This window comes from Giraffa tippelskirchi, chromosome 10, assembly GCF_054371585.1.
Source record: "Giraffa tippelskirchi isolate mGirTip1 chromosome 10, T2T-mGirTip1v1.2.pri, whole genome shotgun sequence".
Taxonomy (NCBI): Eukaryota; Metazoa; Chordata; class Mammalia; order Artiodactyla; family Giraffidae; genus Giraffa; species Giraffa tippelskirchi.
In genome coordinates this window covers 67706276-67723858 of record NC_137284.1, presented here as the reverse complement: position 1 = coordinate 67723858, position 17583 = coordinate 67706276, and the positions used below count along the sequence as shown (strand labels likewise).

The 17583-nt window shown below is 34.9% G+C and overlaps 1 protein-coding gene across 1 annotated transcript in view; it reads left to right on the top strand.

Moving 5' to 3' along the window:
- The window catches only part of VWDE (von Willebrand factor D and EGF domains), a 62179-nt gene extending 44796 nt beyond the window's left edge, over positions 1-17383 (top strand). The window contains 9 exon segments of the mRNA XM_081531163.1: positions 2007-2151; positions 2603-2646; positions 6688-6783; positions 10370-10462; positions 10567-10662; positions 11540-11635; positions 14186-14289; positions 16227-16350; positions 17097-17383. Of these exon segments, the coding sequence (XP_081387289.1) occupies positions 2007-2151; positions 2603-2646; positions 6688-6783; positions 10370-10462; positions 10567-10662; positions 11540-11635; positions 14186-14289; positions 16227-16274 (722 nt within the window). The 3' untranslated portion in view covers positions 16275-16350; positions 17097-17383.
- The last annotated feature ends 200 nt before the right edge of the window (positions 17384-17583 follow it).

Sequence of the window (17583 nt, the reverse complement as noted above, 5' to 3'; positions counted from 1 at the left end):
CTAACACAATATTGTAAATTACCTATTGTTGTTTTTGTTCAGTTGCCCAGTTGAGTCCGACTCTTTGTGAGCCCATGGACTGCAGCATGCCAGGCCTCCCTGTCCCTCACCATCTCCCAAAGTTTGCCCAAGTTCATGTCCATTGCATCGGTGATGCCATCCAGCCATCTCATCAAAATTAGCTATACTTCAGTAAAAAAGAAGCAAGTTGATAGTACTTGGTCAGTAATTGGGATTAACATGGTGATGGAGAGAATTACAGTGCTTGGTTTAAGCAAATTGAGTGGGTAGAATTGACATTTACATTGCTGTGGATTGAATTATTTCCTCCCAAAATTCATTCACTGAATCTCAAACACCCAGTATGGGTGTATTTGGAATAAGGAAGTAGTTGAGGCTAAGTGAGGTCATAAAGGAGAAGCTCTGATTCAATAGGATTAGTGTCCTCTTAAGAGGAGACACCAGAGGTCTTATTCTGTTTCTCTCTCTGCCGGATGAGGACACCAGGAAAATGCAGCTGTCTGGGACCCAGGAAGAAAGCTCTCTCACCAGGAAACAAATGGGCCTGTACCTAGATCTTGGACTTCCCAGCCTCCTAAATGGTTAGAAGATAAACTACTGTTGTTAAATCACCCTATGATATTTCGCTATGGGAGCTTGAGGTGACTAAGACACACATAAAATATAAGGAAGAAGAAATAATTTCAAAGAGGAAAGATGATGAATTCAGTCTGGATACGTAGAAGCTGAGGTGACTGGAATATCCAAGTGGAGCGCAGGAGGGAGCATAATGTTAAAGATATAATTCTTAGGGTCACTAGTCACAGATGAAATTTTTCAGGGATAACATTTGGAGAAAAGAAGACAAAAAATTGATGTATATCAACCTTTAAAAATTAAAAAAATAAAAGTAAATTATAAAAAGTCAGTGTCCTTTGTATTATTAAGCAATGTTTTTTTATTAAGAATATATATTAATGACACGATGTCACCTTGAACTTCAAATTGGGGTGTGCCTGTTTAGCACTGAAGATAACAGATTCAAAGAGCACATTGCAGGATAGTGAGAGGAATTCCCTACTAGTTCAGCTACTCACATCAACATCCAGTCCCAAATTCTGAGCCGCCTACTCTGCGCACTAAAGTGATAACATTTGTCTTTTCCAAACAGTGACTCACATTCTCAGTACGACCTTTATCAAGTGGACTTTAAGAAGGAAGCACGTTGAACCAAACCCCATTACACATGAGTGACTAATAAGTTTTCTATCAGAGGCATTTGTGTATTTTAGGAAGATGCTTGTTAATACAAACTTGATTTTTTATTGTCGGTTGTTGTTTACTTAGTGGTAGGCACAAAAATCAATAACTATAAAAGCAAATAAAGTGCAGTTCTTATTCTTGAAGTTCCTAACTAGTGGAGGAAAGAGACACGTGTGAAGAACAAAGTTCTAGGAAAGAATACAGGTGGTTGACATTGATTGAGTGGGTGAGTGTGACCATAGGAACATCTGTTAGTTCTGCTGCCATAACAGAATACCACAGACTGGGTGACTTAAACAGCAGAAATTTGTTTTCTTACAGTTCTGGAAACTGGAAGCTTGAGATGAAGTTGCCAGCTGGGTTGGTTTCTGGCTTCTCTCCTTGGTTTGCAGATGGCTGCCTTCTCACTACAGGTGCACTCGTCATGTGCCTCCTCCTCTTATAAGGACATCAGTCCTAAAGGATTAGTGCCTTACTCTTATGACATCATTCAACTTTATTCACCTCCTTAAAAGTATCTCCAAATACAGTCACATTCAGGATTAGGGCTTCCACAAATGAATTTCAGGGAACACAATTCAGTCCCTAACAGAAGCATCTGCTGAAGAGGTGATGTTTAAGCTGGTTCTCTGATCTAATTTGCAAGGAGTTCAATGCACATGGACATTTTTATATGTTCTTATTCACAGTGCTTTGGTTTTATAAGTTTAACTCTGATCTGTTTTTCGTGTATACATTTACAGTTGAAACACGCTTTTTAAATGAATTTACTGCACATACTGTGGTTCTCACAAGGTCTGACAACAATGTAACTAAGGAAAAGGATGGTAAAAATGCCAATTAGAGACAGAAGAATGTTAAGCCAACAAATGGGAATGCCTTTATTAAGTAATTATTTTAGTTAAACTCTAATGACAAGTATTATCTCTCATTTGTTTTCAGAAGATTCCCATATTTACTCCTCAGGAATTTTTATTTTCAAAAAGTTCATCTAAGATTATATAATGCATTTTACAGATTATCCTTTTTCTTGCTAATTTTTTGAATTCTCTGGTTTATAGTTTAGATAAATAAGACATGTTGTATTAGAAACAAATTATACAATTATTTAAGCGATTTCAGAGAAACTTAGGGTTGGAAGTGATCATTCCAAACTTATATTCTATAAATTCCTGGTCATTCATCATCTACTCAAACCCTACTCAAATGCAAAACTCACTGTTTCATAAGACCTTTTCTTCTTCACAGTGCTTTATAACTCGTTTTATTCAGTAACACTCTATTATTCTTGCATGTTTCTGATTACCTTTCTTTATGCCTTTGCATACTGTGATGTCAGCTGTTTATCTTCCAAGATATCATTGCGTTTGTTCATTTTGCAAGGTATTGTTTATTACTGCAATATAGGAAATCTATCCTAATTTTAAAGTTATTCATGCACCCAGTTGCCTTATTTAACGCTCTATTTACACTCTTCTATGGTTTATTATTGTCTTGATTTTCTCGGTAAAACATATTTTTGCAAATGGTGAGTTTGTCTCTACTTACTTTTTTATAGTAACTAAGATTTAGTCTATATTTATGATGTACCAACACTACGCAAATATTTTTAATACATTATTCATCTGATTCTCATAATAGCTACATATAGTATCTCATTTCCATTTTACAAATGGGTAAACAGAGGCACTGATGGGTTAAGCAATATGTTTACAGAGTTCTTAAATTACAGAGGCAAAACTTGAACTTGAGCAATCTAACAGCCCTCTTCCAGCTCTCAAATTTATGTTCTGATTGTTGTGGCTGGGACCTCCAGCGCAAAGTGTGCAGGAATGTTTCTTAACGGTTTTGTTTCTTAATGGTTTTAGTGGGAATTCTTCCATGTTTTGCCACTGAGTATGATATCACTACAGGTTTCTGCTAGAATTCTCCTTTTATTGGTTGCTTTCTCAGAATTTTCTTTGGTTTTAAGTCGGGAGTGGGTTTTACATTTTATCAAATGCTTTTTCATCATCACTCACTATGTGCTAACCTCTGTTAACGTTTCCTTGGATTAACGTTTTCAGAATGTTTTAATCATTTTCTTTTTTGTTTATTTATTTTTGGCTGTGCTGGGTCTTTGTTGCTGTGAGGGCTTTTCTCTAGTTGTAGAGAGCAGAGGCTACTCTCCAGTTACGGTGCCCAGGCTTCTCATTATAGTGTCTTCTCTTGATGCAGAGCACAGTCTGTAGGGCAATCAGGCTTCAGTAGTTGTGGCGTGTGGACTCAGTAGTTGTGGTTTGTGGGCTTTAGAGCACAGGCTCAATATATTTGGTGTCTGGGCTTAGTTGCTCTATGGCATGTGGGATCTTCCCACAACAGGGATCGAACCCATGTTTCCTGCATTGGCAGGCTGATTCTTTATCACTGAGCCACCAGGGAAGCCCTTTCAGACTGTTTTTTTATCAAAAAATGGATGTATCAAATTACTTTTTAACATTATATTATTTTTTTCACTTATATAATACAATTATGTTAGTTGAGATACAAGTCTATTTCATCCTGATGTGATAATATATAACTACACAGCTGCACTTGATTTATCTTAAATAATAGTATTTATCTTAAATAATAGTATTTCATTTTAACTTTCTGTGTATTTTCAAAAATAATGCTGACTATAAGATTATGCCACTCTGATAAAATGTTGTTTCATCTCTTTGTGCATGTTGCAACAGTTTTGCAAAATAGTCTTTCCTTGAAATTTGGTAAAAATTTTTTTCCATTAGATCAGCTATCCTGACATCATCTTAGGAGGTTATTTTAGATTGTTTTTCTATTTCTTTCAATGTAATTTTTCTGTCGTCTACTCTATCTCTTATTCAGTTAATTTAATCATTTATATTTTGCAAATCACTCAGCAGTGATTTTGGAGCCCCAAAAAATAAAGTCTGACACTGTTTCCACTGTTTCCCCATCTATTTCCCATGAAGTGATGGGACCGGATGCCATGATCTTAAGTTTTCTGAATGTTGAGATTTAAGCCAACTTTTTCACTCTCCTCTTTCACTTTCATCAAGAGGCTCTTTAGTTCTTCTTCACTTTCTGCCATAAGGGTGGTGTCATCTGCATATCTGGGGTTATTGATATTTCTCCCAGCAATCTTGATTCTAGCTTGTGCTTCATCCAGCCCAGCATTTCTCATGATGTACTCTGCATATAAGTTAAATAAGCAGGGTGACAATATACAGCCTTGATGTACTCCTTTTCCTATTTAGAACCAGTCTGTTGTTCTATGTCCAGTTCTAACTGTTGCTTCCTGACCTGCATACAGGTTTCTCAAGAGGCAGGTCAGGTGGTCTGGTATTCCCATCTCGTCCAGAATTTTCCACAGTTTATTGTGATCCACACAGTCAAAGGCTTTGGCATAATCAATAAAGCAGAAATAGATGTTTTTCTGGAACTCTCTTGCTTTTTCGATGATCCAGCCGATGTTGGCAATTTGATCTCTGGTTCCTCTGCCTTTTCTAAAACCAGCTTGAACATCTAGAAGTTCACGGTTCACGTATTGCTGAAGCCTGGCTTGGAGAATTTTGAGCATTACTTTACTAGCATGTGAGATGAGTGCAATTGTGTGGTAGTTCGAACATTCTTTGGCATTGCCTTTCTTTTGGATTGGAAAGGCAGTCCTGTGGCCACTGCTGAGTTTTCCAGATTTGCTGGCATATTGAGTGCAGCACTTTCACAGCATCATCTTTCAAGATTTGAAATAGCTCAACTGGAATTCCATCACCTCCACTAGCTTTGTTCGTAGTGATGCTTTCTAAGGCTCACTTGACTTCACATTCCAGGATGTCTGGCTCTAGGTGAGTGATCACACCATTGTGATTATCTGGGTCATGAAGATCTTTTTTGATCCATTGTGATCGAATGACTTTTTCAACGTAAATTTAATTCAGTGTTTATAGCTTGACAACTATGTGTGAAGCATGATGCAAAGGGAAATAAAGATCAATTTGTTTTTTTACCAGTTACAAGAAGCATATCATTAGTGAAGGAGATACAGGTTACAATTATAAAAAGCACTATGATACAAGTTGAGTAACAAGTGACATAATAAATGTTTAGCTTTTTGGAAGCAGAGGAAAGAGAAATTCATTCTGACAGGTGCAGTTAGGAATAAAATTGTGTAAACTTTGGAGAACTGGCAAAATCGGGGTTAAAAATGGAATTTGGTGTGACTTTCAAAGTGCAACAAAGGGAAAGACGCAAAAACAAAGCATGTTTTTGAGTGTGCTAGGACTTGAGTGCAGTGTTCCTATTTGAATTGGGAAGATGACTTAGAGTCATGACTGAATGTATTTGAACTGATTACAGACTATCCTGTTTGTGCTGTTGAATTGCTTTCTCCTAACTTTCAATTGTTTTACCAACAGTGCTTACCAAGGGTATTCTGAATTCTAATAACAGCCTCCACATTCTTAGCTTGGTAATATTTGTTAACTTAATGAACAAACTTTCAAAGCTATTATCTGGTTATTCCTCTCCTCTTATGTTTGGAAAAGTCTAATTAATTATAGGTTATGGGTTTAAATGGCAGTGAAAATAAAATATTTCATTATGCACCATTCTGTACTTCAGGGCAGCTTCCTTTTTTTTTTTTTAATAAGTTTATTTATTTTAGTTGGGGGCTAATTACTTTACAATATTGTAGTGGTTTTTACCATACAATGACATGAATCAGCCATGGGTTTACATGTGTTCCCCATCCTGAACCCCCTTCCCACCTCTCTCCCCATCCCATCCCTCTGGGTCATCCCATTGCCCCAGCCCTGAGCATTTGTCTCATGCATTGAACCTGGAATGGTGTTCTGTTTCACATATGATAATATACATGTTTCAATGCTATTCTCTCAGAACGTCCCACCCTCACCTTCTCCCTCAGAGTCTATAAGACTGTTCTATGCATCTGTGTCTCTTATTCTGTCTCGCATATAGGGTTATCGTTACCATCTTTCAAATTCCATATATATGCATTAGTATACTGTATTGGTGTTTTTCTTTCTGGCTTACTTCACTCTGTATAATGGGCTCCAGTTTCATCCATCTCAATAGAACTGATTCAAATGCATTCTTTTTAATGGCTGAGTAATATTCCATTGCGTATATGTACCACAGCTTCCTTATCCATTCATCTGCTGATGGACATCTAGGTTGCTTCCATGTCCTGGCTATTGTAAACAGTGCTGCGATGAACATTGGGGTACACGCATCTCTTTCAATTCTGGTTTCCTCGGTGTGTATGCCCAGCAGTGGGATTGCTGGGTTGTATGGCAGTTCTATTTCCAGTTTTTTAAGGAATCTCCACACTGTTCTCCATAGTGGCTGTACTAGTTTTTAAATAATAAAACTTTTATGGTCTTTCTCCCTCCTGCTGTTTACCAGCTTTGTGTGACCCCGTTTGCCTCAGTGGTGGTTCCTGTAATAAGCCAAACACTTGCGACTGTCCAAATGGATTCTTTGGTACACAGTGTCAGAATGGTAATTATCCTTTCTTTATAAATAAAAAGGCAAAGGAAAAGTTAGACACAGAGCTTTGAGTAAACAAACATAAGACAATTTTCAAAGGGGAAGATGTTATTTATTTTCTCTATTTCTTGTCACATTGCAGTTTTGGTCACCAAATTACCAGTTCATAGAATTATATGAGTTATTGTGTAAAATGTTTACTTATTCAACTTATGTTAGGCTCACAACCTTGGTACATTTGTAGGACTAAGGTGTGAAACAAATAAGCAAAGCTCTCTTGCAGTCTTTCGTGTGCAGTGGTGTCATTTTTGTTGCCTTCTCAGCAAACATGTTTTATTTACAGTCAGTCTAATGTCTACTACTAATTTTATCTCATGATCTCTCTTGACTTTAGTTTCATTAAACACTTATGAAGAGCCAGCTACACACAGCAGTGTACCCAGTAATATGAGACATAAAGATGTACCATTTCCCCCATTTATGGCCTATGACTTTAACACTTTCATTCATGGAGTTAATGCTATAAGCTGTTTTTTTGTTTTTTTTGTTTTTTTCCAGAATAATGGGCATGACCTGAAGTTGAGAACATAGGCACGAAATAATGTCAATAAATGAAATTTTAAATCTATTTTCTGCATCTTAGTATATTTGAGCTTATACAAATATAGAGTGGATTTTTAGTATAAGACATGATAATTTAACTCCTAAAATACATACATTGTCATGTTACAGTTTGACTTAAAATCCCGTTTTTTTTTTTTTTGTTTCTTTTTTTACTTAGAGGTAGGTTAGAATTCTAAGATTGACTTTGAGATGGAGAAGAAACCATCAGTCTAATACTAGATATACTAAGCATACAAAATGAGTTTTTCTAATTCAAATTTCTATTAAGGAGCTAGGGTATGAACATGGAATGCAAAAACTTGGTTAAGGCAGATCTTGAAAATTAGGAGACTATTACTAAATGCATGTTTAAGAGTTTTAGGTAGAGTTTTGAGTGGAGAATGTGAGAAAGGAAATAAAAAACTATGCTTCTAATGCTATTTGCAATAGGTGTAAGATTTAGTAAGAAAATTTCTCCTCTAAAATATATATGCCAACTATATAACTAGGTAAAGCAGGGCCTCTCTAAATTACTAAACTGAACTAAAAATTATCTAATGAATATATGTCATGTTAAAATTTTTGGAGTTATCACTCTTTGCAATATCCTAGTGGCATGGCTATGATAAATTTATAGTCTCCAGGCCTCAGACCTCTTTACTTTCAAGTTTGAGCTAGACAGTTGCTGTCAAGTGTGAATGAGACTACAGTAGACCACCTACAAATACAGTCAGCACTTGGCATTAAGTAATGGTATTATTGTTACAAGACACATTATAGAAAGTACAGGAAAAAATATGATCTTTATTTTTATTAGGTCACATCCCTTGTGAGCCCAAATAGAGGGAAGGGAAGATGGTATACATATTGAAAGCCACTGAATAAATTAGGCAGAATATGATTAAAATAAATATAAGGAGCATATACTGTGTATTCTACAGGATTTCAAAAGAGGGAGATAGACACTGAGATGAAAACAACATGAAATGTTAACTATTAATAAGCAAGACTTAAAATGTGAGGCTGTGTGTGTGCTTAGTTGCTCAGTCATGTTCAACTCTTGCGACCCCATAGACTGTAGCCTGCCAGTCTCCATGGGATTCTCCAGGCAAGAATATTGGAATGGGTTGCCATTTCGTTCTCCAGGGGATCTTCCTGGCCCAGGAATCGAACCCAGGTCTCCTGCATTGCAGGCAGACTCTTTACTGACTGAGCTACAAGGCAATCCCAAAATGTGAGGCTAGAGATGATTAAATATATCTTCCAATTTCCTTCATCCCTTAAATGCCATGAGCTCTTTCCATATACAAAGTAAGGCCAGATTACTTGGCTCATTTTGGAGTTTGATGGAAGATCCATCTGAGACCTGGAGAATCTCATAAATATATACATGACTGGGTATTCTCCTAAACCTTCTTTTCTTAAAATGGGATTAGGGGTGGCACAACAAAGTCCACATTTTATGCCATTTCTCTGTATTACTTTAATTATATATACTTTTGTGTATAGATGTAGTATTTATCTCTACACTCAAGTTTTATAGAGTATATGAGTACTGATTATAATAAGACTACCCATTATAAAAAGGTCTTTTATCCTTTTTAAGTGTTAAATTCCTAACCACAGGTATTTCTTGTGGTGTCTTTGTAATGAAAAGAATACATCTTTTCCTAATTAATAGAAATAATCTTAAATTGAATAAGGATTGTTGTTGTTCAGTCACTTAGTCGTGTCTGACTCTTTGTGATCCCATGGACTGTAACCCACCAAGCTGCTCTGTCCATGGGACTCTCCAGGCAAGAATATTGGAGTGGGTTGCCATTTTCTTCTCCAGTGTAAGGATTAGAAAGCAGAAAACTTAAGATCATTTCTCCATAGTAAAAAGTACCAATAAAAATGGCAGAGAAAGGAAATTCAATCATTTACCAGAAAAGGCTCAGTCTAAAATAATGGATATTATTCATTTGCTAAAATCTTTCAGTTAATGTTGTTTTTATACAAAAAGTGTTACATTATTTTCACATATAAATCTATTTGAAATCAGCTGCATTTTTCTTAGTGTTTGGAAATTTTCAGAAGGGGAATCTGTCCACAAATACCTTATTACCAAAACAAAATAATTGGACATTCACTTTTACAGCACAAACTAAAATCCACTTAATCATCACTTAAGGAAAATTAAATTTAAAAATTTACAGGCAAGTTTGCCTTTGTATTAATATTTTTAAATAACTGCATTTAATTGTCACATCGGGAAGAAGTATGAAGCAAGAAAAATCCTCTTATAAATCCTCTTGTATTAATATTTTTAAATAACTGCATTTAATTGTCACATCGGGAAAAAGTATGAAGCAAGAAAAATCCTCTTATAAACATCAACTTCTGAACTCCATGGAACAGAACCATATACATAGAAGTTACTAGTACACTATATTCAGAATTATCCAATAAATATTCCTGAAAAAGCTGAAGATTTATTGTTAAAAAGATTTTTTCCCAGGCCCTGACAGGAATAAGTCACATATAAAGCTCTGTTTCTATGACCTCAGTAGGTACCCAAAAGTAACTTTAAAGTTCTTTCTAAACATACGACCAATTGTTGAGTTTTTCTAACTTCCACAAGAACAGGTCTTATTTTGAGCTTGGTTTTGACTTTTTTCTTGTTTTTTCCCAGGTCATTTCACTCTTTACTTCAGAGTTTGGTGAAACATAAGATTAGATTCACAATATTTTCACTATCATACTGAAGGCTCCACTGGTTACAAACACTTCAATATATTTCAAAGTGTGCTAACCCACTAGCAACTTATGGCTATAAGCACTGTATTTGATGATTTAGAAAGAATGGTTTTAACAACTTGCAGTTGTGATCTTTTATTTTAATAGCTCATTTCTCTGCCTTATGTCCCCATAGATAACACACACTGAATGCAACATATAATATATAATAATTGAATATGTGATATTCACAGATTGCTGCCATGTGTTCTTTCAGCTATCTGCCAGCCTCCCTGTAAGAATGGTGGTCACTGCATGAGAAATAATGTGTGCATATGTCCTGAAGGATACACTGGCAGATGTCAAAAAAGTAAGACACTACTAAATATGTTTGCCAACTACAGGTAAAGCAAACATATTAAATAGCAAAACTATTGATATTTAAGGACTAATATTTCATCCCTTTATCTCCAGGTATCTATGTTCCCATGTGCATTAATGGAGGAAAGTGTGTGGGACCAAACCTTTGCTCTTGTCCTTCTGGCTGGACAGGGAAACAATGCAACACACGTAAGGGAAATACCCTTAAAAAGGCTAAAGTCTGCATGAGAACATAAAGCAGGACTTCAGACAAAGAGCATGTTCCTTGTTTTTTGTTTCCTTGCTTTTATTTTTTCTTATTTAATCCTACTTTAGAATTTATCTTTTTTTTTTTAGAATTTATCTTTTTTATTTCACTCTTCTTCCATTTCCCTGTGCAAAGCAACCTCCTTCCATTGGTTTATTACTGGACTTGCCTAAACTTCTAAATCAAAAAGGTCCTAATTTCCTTACAAAATATGTATGAGCTTTCCTAGGAAATTCGCAATTAGCATCAGTTGCATCAATGTTTCAACTTTAAAACTGTTTTCCATAAATGTCTCTTGGAATGTCAACATCAAACAAACTCCTCTGCCTTAGGTCGAAATAAATCACTTAATTTTAATCGTAAAAAATATAACTTTTTAAAATAGAGTAAAATGCCGATTCTTCTGAACTTTCTTTCTAATTAGCAGAGGTACAGGGTATCCTGTATTTTCCAGTCTATCCAATACAGTTGCCAGGATAAATGACATGTATTTAAGTCTTGGTCTCAGTTATAAGTAGCAGTCAGGGGAAGTTTTTAAAAAAAATTATTGATTTCTTGGTCCCATCTCACACCAGTTCAGAATCTCCTGAGAGGTTTTATTGCTTTCAATCTAGTTTTTGAGATGATGGCAGTTCTCATTCAAATGTTCCATTTTTTCCATAAACGTCTAACAATGGGAAAAATTTTTCTAAGGGGAAAAATTCTTTAATCATTGATTTTTAACTGTTTCTCTTTTTTCTTTAATGAAAATTGTTATGGCTTATGGTAGGATTTGACTAGTAAATTAAGTTTTAAACTTATTCATATTTCTATTTGCAGCAATCTGCTTTCAGAAATGTAAAAATGGTGGTGAATGTATTGCTCCCAGCATATGCCACTGTCCTACCACATGGGCAGAAGCACAGTTTCAAATACGTAAGCCTACAGAACTCACTTTCTACTCTATGTTCCGAATTTGAATCTATTATAATTATTAAATACAGTATAGCTTTAAGAGAAATATATATAGAAAAATAAATCCCAGTATGCTAATCTATTAAAGTTTTAGAAATGGAGGGATGTCTTATCCATTTCTAGACCTATTTAAAAAAGAATGTATGGTATATTATATTAATGTTTTGTGTAACTTAGAAAGATCCAAAGTACAGTCTGTAGGGTGTCAGTGAATTCCTCTTAGGTGGACTTAAGAATTTTTTTTTTCGTTTTAAAAGATCTTTTTCTTCCAGTTTTATTGCAATATAATTGACATTCTGCACTGTATAAGGTGTACAACATAATGATTTTACTTACATTATGAAATGATTACCACAATGTTTAGTGAATATTCATCTCATACAGGTACAACATTAAAGAACTTTTTAAAAAAGTATCTTTCCCTTGTGATGAGAACTTTTACTCTCTTATAAGCTTTTGTATATAATGTACAGCAGTGCTAATTATATTTATCATGTTGTACATTTCATCCCCAGTACTTATTTAACTAGAAGTTTGTAACTTTTGACTGCTTTCCTCCAAGGAGGAATAAGATGAAGAAGTTTTTAGTATAAAGTTTAAATGTTTTTCTATATTATAGTAGATATATATCTATCATAGAAATCAGAGAAAATATGAAAAAATTGAAAAAATAAATCTCTCCAAATTCCATCGCCCAGAACTAGTTTCTGCCTTGATTTTCTCATGTTAGCTATTTCCACTTTTAGTCATAAATTTTTACATAGATGGGATCTCACGCTATGGAGAAAAATCAAATTTTATGCCATTTTGAAATTTATGTAAACTTGAAATAACATCTTAAAATATTAACAAAGATTGACTTAATGGGAAAAACAGAAAATCTCCTCAAAGTACTTTCAAATGTTCAGTAACTACATGATATCAAAACTGGTAATGCAAAGGTATTATAAACTGAAATTATACAATTGTAAGATGACTGTCCTTTTTTACTAGAAATACCTTCTCTGCTTTTCGAACCACACTCATTTCCATTTGTCTGAGATTCTGCTATAATTTTTATGACTCTTCAGTTTATTTTATTATTAATCACTACTCACTTCTCATTCTAGTAAAATATTTTCAAAGAATTCATTAAGTGCTAGTATTTATGTAAGAAATATGTGTTCAAAAATCAGTAATTCACATTGAAAGTTAGATGTGATAAAATGCTATAAAAAGGAACACTCAACCTCGATTTGGCCTACTCATTCTGGAGAGGGGTTGTGTGGACTATGAGAGAGAATGATGAGATGCTAAAAGCACATTAATGTGAAAATATGCTCCAGTGATTGTGAACTCAGGTACTCTGAGCACAGTCTGAATATGTGTACCCTGTTTTTGCACCTTGAAGCAACTTTGTGTGAGTTTTTAGAAGTCCCCTTCCTCAAAAATGCTTTACTTCTTTGTGTCTGGAAACTGTCTAAATATTGATGATGTTATTTATACAAGTTGTTTTACTGCCATCTTCTGGAAAAATTGCTGTAATAAATATTCAAATCTATGATGTCTGTGATATGAACAGTGTTTAGTTAGCTGTGGAACCTCGTCCTTTACACAACCTACTCAGCTGTACACAATAGCTCTGATAAAAACATACCTTTCAATGTTGCATTTATACTAAAGGGAGTATTATGAGCTATTTAAACAGATACCTCTCCCATGAAAAATAACTGTATTGTATATAATTTTACATTATGCCTATAGTCAGTATTTCTTAAAAGTGGTTCAGTGTCCTTAGAAACATAATTTTAAATGATATATTAAGTTCCATAATATAAATACTGTAATTCACTTGACCTTTCCTCTCATGTTGAACATTTATGTTATTTACAAACTGTTACTATTATAAAAATTTTTATCTACAGGTGGGTAGGTAGGTAAATGATAGAGAAAAAAAGACAAAAGATAGATATTGAATAGATATAGGTATTTTGAAACTGCATAGGAAGACATTTTAAAGAAGAAATTTCTAGTACAGATAATATGAAAATCTTTAGGAAGCTTCTAATAGAGTTGTTTCACATTAAATATCCATTAGTAGTACATAAAATTGCCTGTTTTTCCATATGTTGGTCAGTACTGATTTGCCTCTTTTAAATTTTTGCTAAAAAAACTTTTATTAAAAAACAAATTATGAATGCTATGTTACTGATTTGAATCTCCTCTCTAAAGAAAACAAAAAGATATGTTTCAAATACTTTAAAATATAGCCAATGAAAATGTTTGCTTTAATAATATTGATATCTTTATGAAATAGTGAAACTGTTGTGTTGAATTTGGCGGTGTTTGCTCTTTTGACGTCTGCATATGTGGGTGTTTGCACACTGGTTGCAGAAATATAGTAGTGCAATTGGTCATTCATTGATTCTTATGACTATTTTATAGCCAAGTTGCTGAATGGCTTCAGGCCTTTGGAATTGTCTGAAGCATTTGTGTCAAAAGACAGTAACTGTAAAAACTTGTGTATTACAGCAATTTGCAATCAGAAGTGTCTTTATGGAGGCAGATGTGTACTCCCCAACATATGTTTTTGCCACACTGGATATTCTGGAGTCAAATGTGAAAAGAAAATACAGGTATTTTATATTTTAAACAAAGAATGTATTAGATATTGATACCTGCCATCAACTGAGATATTGAGTTGATAGATACAGTAATTTATACCTATTTGTTAATGCGTTTTGTTCTTTTACTTCTAAAATAGAAAATATATAAGATTCTACTATTTTCCTCTAAAACTAGAAATCATATTATTTTTGTGTCATTATAGAGTTATCTTGTTACTCAGAATTTTCACATGCGCTTATGGAATTTCAGCATGTAGATAACAACCATCAAATATGTAATATTTCATGACACGAGAGCTGAAAGAGAGCAAATATCTCACAATATAGATTTAAGACACCAATAATTTATATTTGGCCAAGTACTAGTTAAAAAGGCCACCTTCACCCTTTAAAAAAAATTCACCACCTTTACATCAGTAAATCACTACTTCATTGATGGGGGGAGGCGTGTTTCTAAACATGTTCAGTGGATCATATGCCACTGAAGCCTTGAATATCCTCATTCCTTTCCTTGATAATAGTTCTCTCTCTTCATTTGCGTGCATGCATGCTGAGTTGCTTCAGTCCTGTCTGGCTCTTTGCAAACATATGGACTGTAGCCTGCCAGGCTCCTCTGTCCATGAGATTTCTCAGGCAAGAATACTGGAGTGGGTCGCTGTGCCCTCCTCCAGGGGATCTTCCCAACTCAGGGATGCAACTCACATCTCTTGTGTCTTCTGCATTGATAGGCAGGTTCTGTACAACTAGCACCACCTGGGAAGCCCTTCTCTTCATTTACTTGATGTATGTTCAGTTGTGTCCTACTCTGTGTGACTCTGTGGACTGTAGCCCACCAGGCTCTTCTGTCCATGGGATTTTCCAGGCAAGAATAACTGGAGTAGGTGGCCAAAAAAACATTTCAGGGAAAACAAATTTTAAACACTCTTCATATCATTAGAATTAGGATTTCTTTGTATTTTGAAAATCAAGAAAGCAGTAAGACTTTCTCGCAGTTTCTGAAGTTGTCCCCTCCCACATAAATTATAAGGCCAGTGCTATGTAAACATCTATTTTCAAAGTTTCTGTGATCGCATCAGCACTTGTAAAATGAAACTGAATTTTTTAGGCCTCCAATCTTAGATTTCTAAAATATCACCAGCCAAGATATTTTTTTAGTCCTGATTCCTGCACAATCACCAACCCCCCCCCAAAAAAGAAAAATTGCAGAACTTTCCAAAAATTTCTTAATCTATTGGTTTAGTCACTAAGTTGTGTCCAACTCTTGCAACCCCATAGACTGTAGCCTGCCAGGTTTCTCTGTCCATGGGATTCTCCAAGCAAGAATACTGGAGTGAGTTGCCATTTCCTTCTCCAGGGGATCTTCCTGACCCAGGGATTGAACCCAGGTCTCCTGCAATGCAGGTAGATTATCAACTGAGCTATGATCTATTAGATTTCCTTTTAAAAAGCAATGATATGCTATTTAGCACTTCAAAAAATCCAAAGATCTTGAATATCAAAGTACTCTGGAGTATTATATTTTGAAAAATGGTAAGGAATTTTATTCCTGAAGATACTGAATCAGACTGGCTTGGTGGCAAAGTGGATATGTATATATATCTTTCTCCTAGCACTGGTGTTCCTCATGGAAGGATACGATCCCCATTTTGAGAAAAACAAGATCATAATAGTATTATGGTTTGAACACTAGAAAACACAAGTTACTGGGTAACTATTTGATCAGCTATTATTGAGAAAAATAAATATTTTAATATAAAAGTTTGAGTTTCCTGGATTTGAAGGCTGTCTGAATATACTTTATTTTACTTGAGATTTTTTTATGGCACAGAAAACCCTATGACCTCAAAAGCTTTGAAGTCCACTTTGACATACTAAACTACTTCTCTGTGTTCTATTTTTATGTATTTCTTTACTATCGGAATCCTTCCTCATATGACTACTAGCAGATCATCATCCCCATTTATGTTCCTGAGATCCGTCTGGAACCATATTAAGGAAAGAAAAAACATGAGGTCATGGGGCAAATGAAACAAAAAGAGTTAGCTCAAGGACCACATGTCCTGCTCTATGGTAACCTGCTCTCCCAAGCTCTTATGGGTTGCTAGAATTTCAATGAAAGAGACAAAGAATTACTGGCTAGAAAGAAGACATGGAGAAAGAGGAAATGGGGAAGGAAGGTGCTAAAGAGGGTAGTTTGATGAACAGCTTTGAGAGATTTCATAACCTGCTGCCTAACTGCCAAGTGTACTTCCTACATCCCTGCCAACTGTTTGCTCTATGACCTTGGGCAAGGTATTAAACCCCACCCTGAGCCTTAATTGTTTTCATCTGTAATATGGAGCTTATATGGGGTTGTCATACGATTAAATATGCTAAAATATGTGAAGTACCTAGAACAGTGGCTGGTATGTAGAAAAAACTATGTAAATTTGTTGGTGGTTACATTGATAGAGGAATAGAGAGAGGTGGAGAAAGAAAAGGGCAGACAAAGAGACTTGAGAGGAAATATTGCAATACATGAATGTCAAAAGTCTTTCCCTGGAGAATATAAAAATATTTATTTGGTTTTATTGAGCATGGATATTTCTTGAATATAACCCTTTACCAAGATGGAATCATATACAATTGTATGCAAGTGCCATTAAGTCACAAGTGTTTTGATATTTAAATATGATCTTGATTAGATCTCAATTTTGTGAGAGCAGTTCTTCGTCTCTAGTGCTTTATGTCAGGAGGAAGAAGGTAGCAAATAATGAGTCAGAATTACCTAGTGTTCTAATATTCTTTGAAACTTGATTTCCCTCTTTCTACTGCAGGTCAAACACCATTGAGTAATATCAAGTATAAGAATGAACATTTTTATTCAGAAGAAGTTGAAGTTAACTATTAATACTTGAAGTTTATTTGAACATCATTTTTAAAGCTCTTTTAAAGGCTGAAGAAACTAATAAATACAGACTGGTCTTAGTTGTCATTGTTAGAGAAAAGGAAAGGAGAAATCCAGATAATCAAAATTTTACTCTGACATGTGATTTGGTATTAACATATTGAAATGATGTTTCTGACATTCACAATATTTAATAAACTGAATATTTTCCCTGTCTTTACTGTGATAGTGTCTTTATCATCTGGGACCAGTCAGCATCATAGAAGGCATCTGACGTATCCAGATATAAGGTGTTAATGCAAAATTAGGAACTCTCAGGACTGTTGGAAGAGCCTTGGTGGGGATAGGGGAGGCTAGGGAAGAGGTCAGGAAAGCAGCTGCTGAAGGTCAGAGAAATTGAGAATGAAGATGTCACT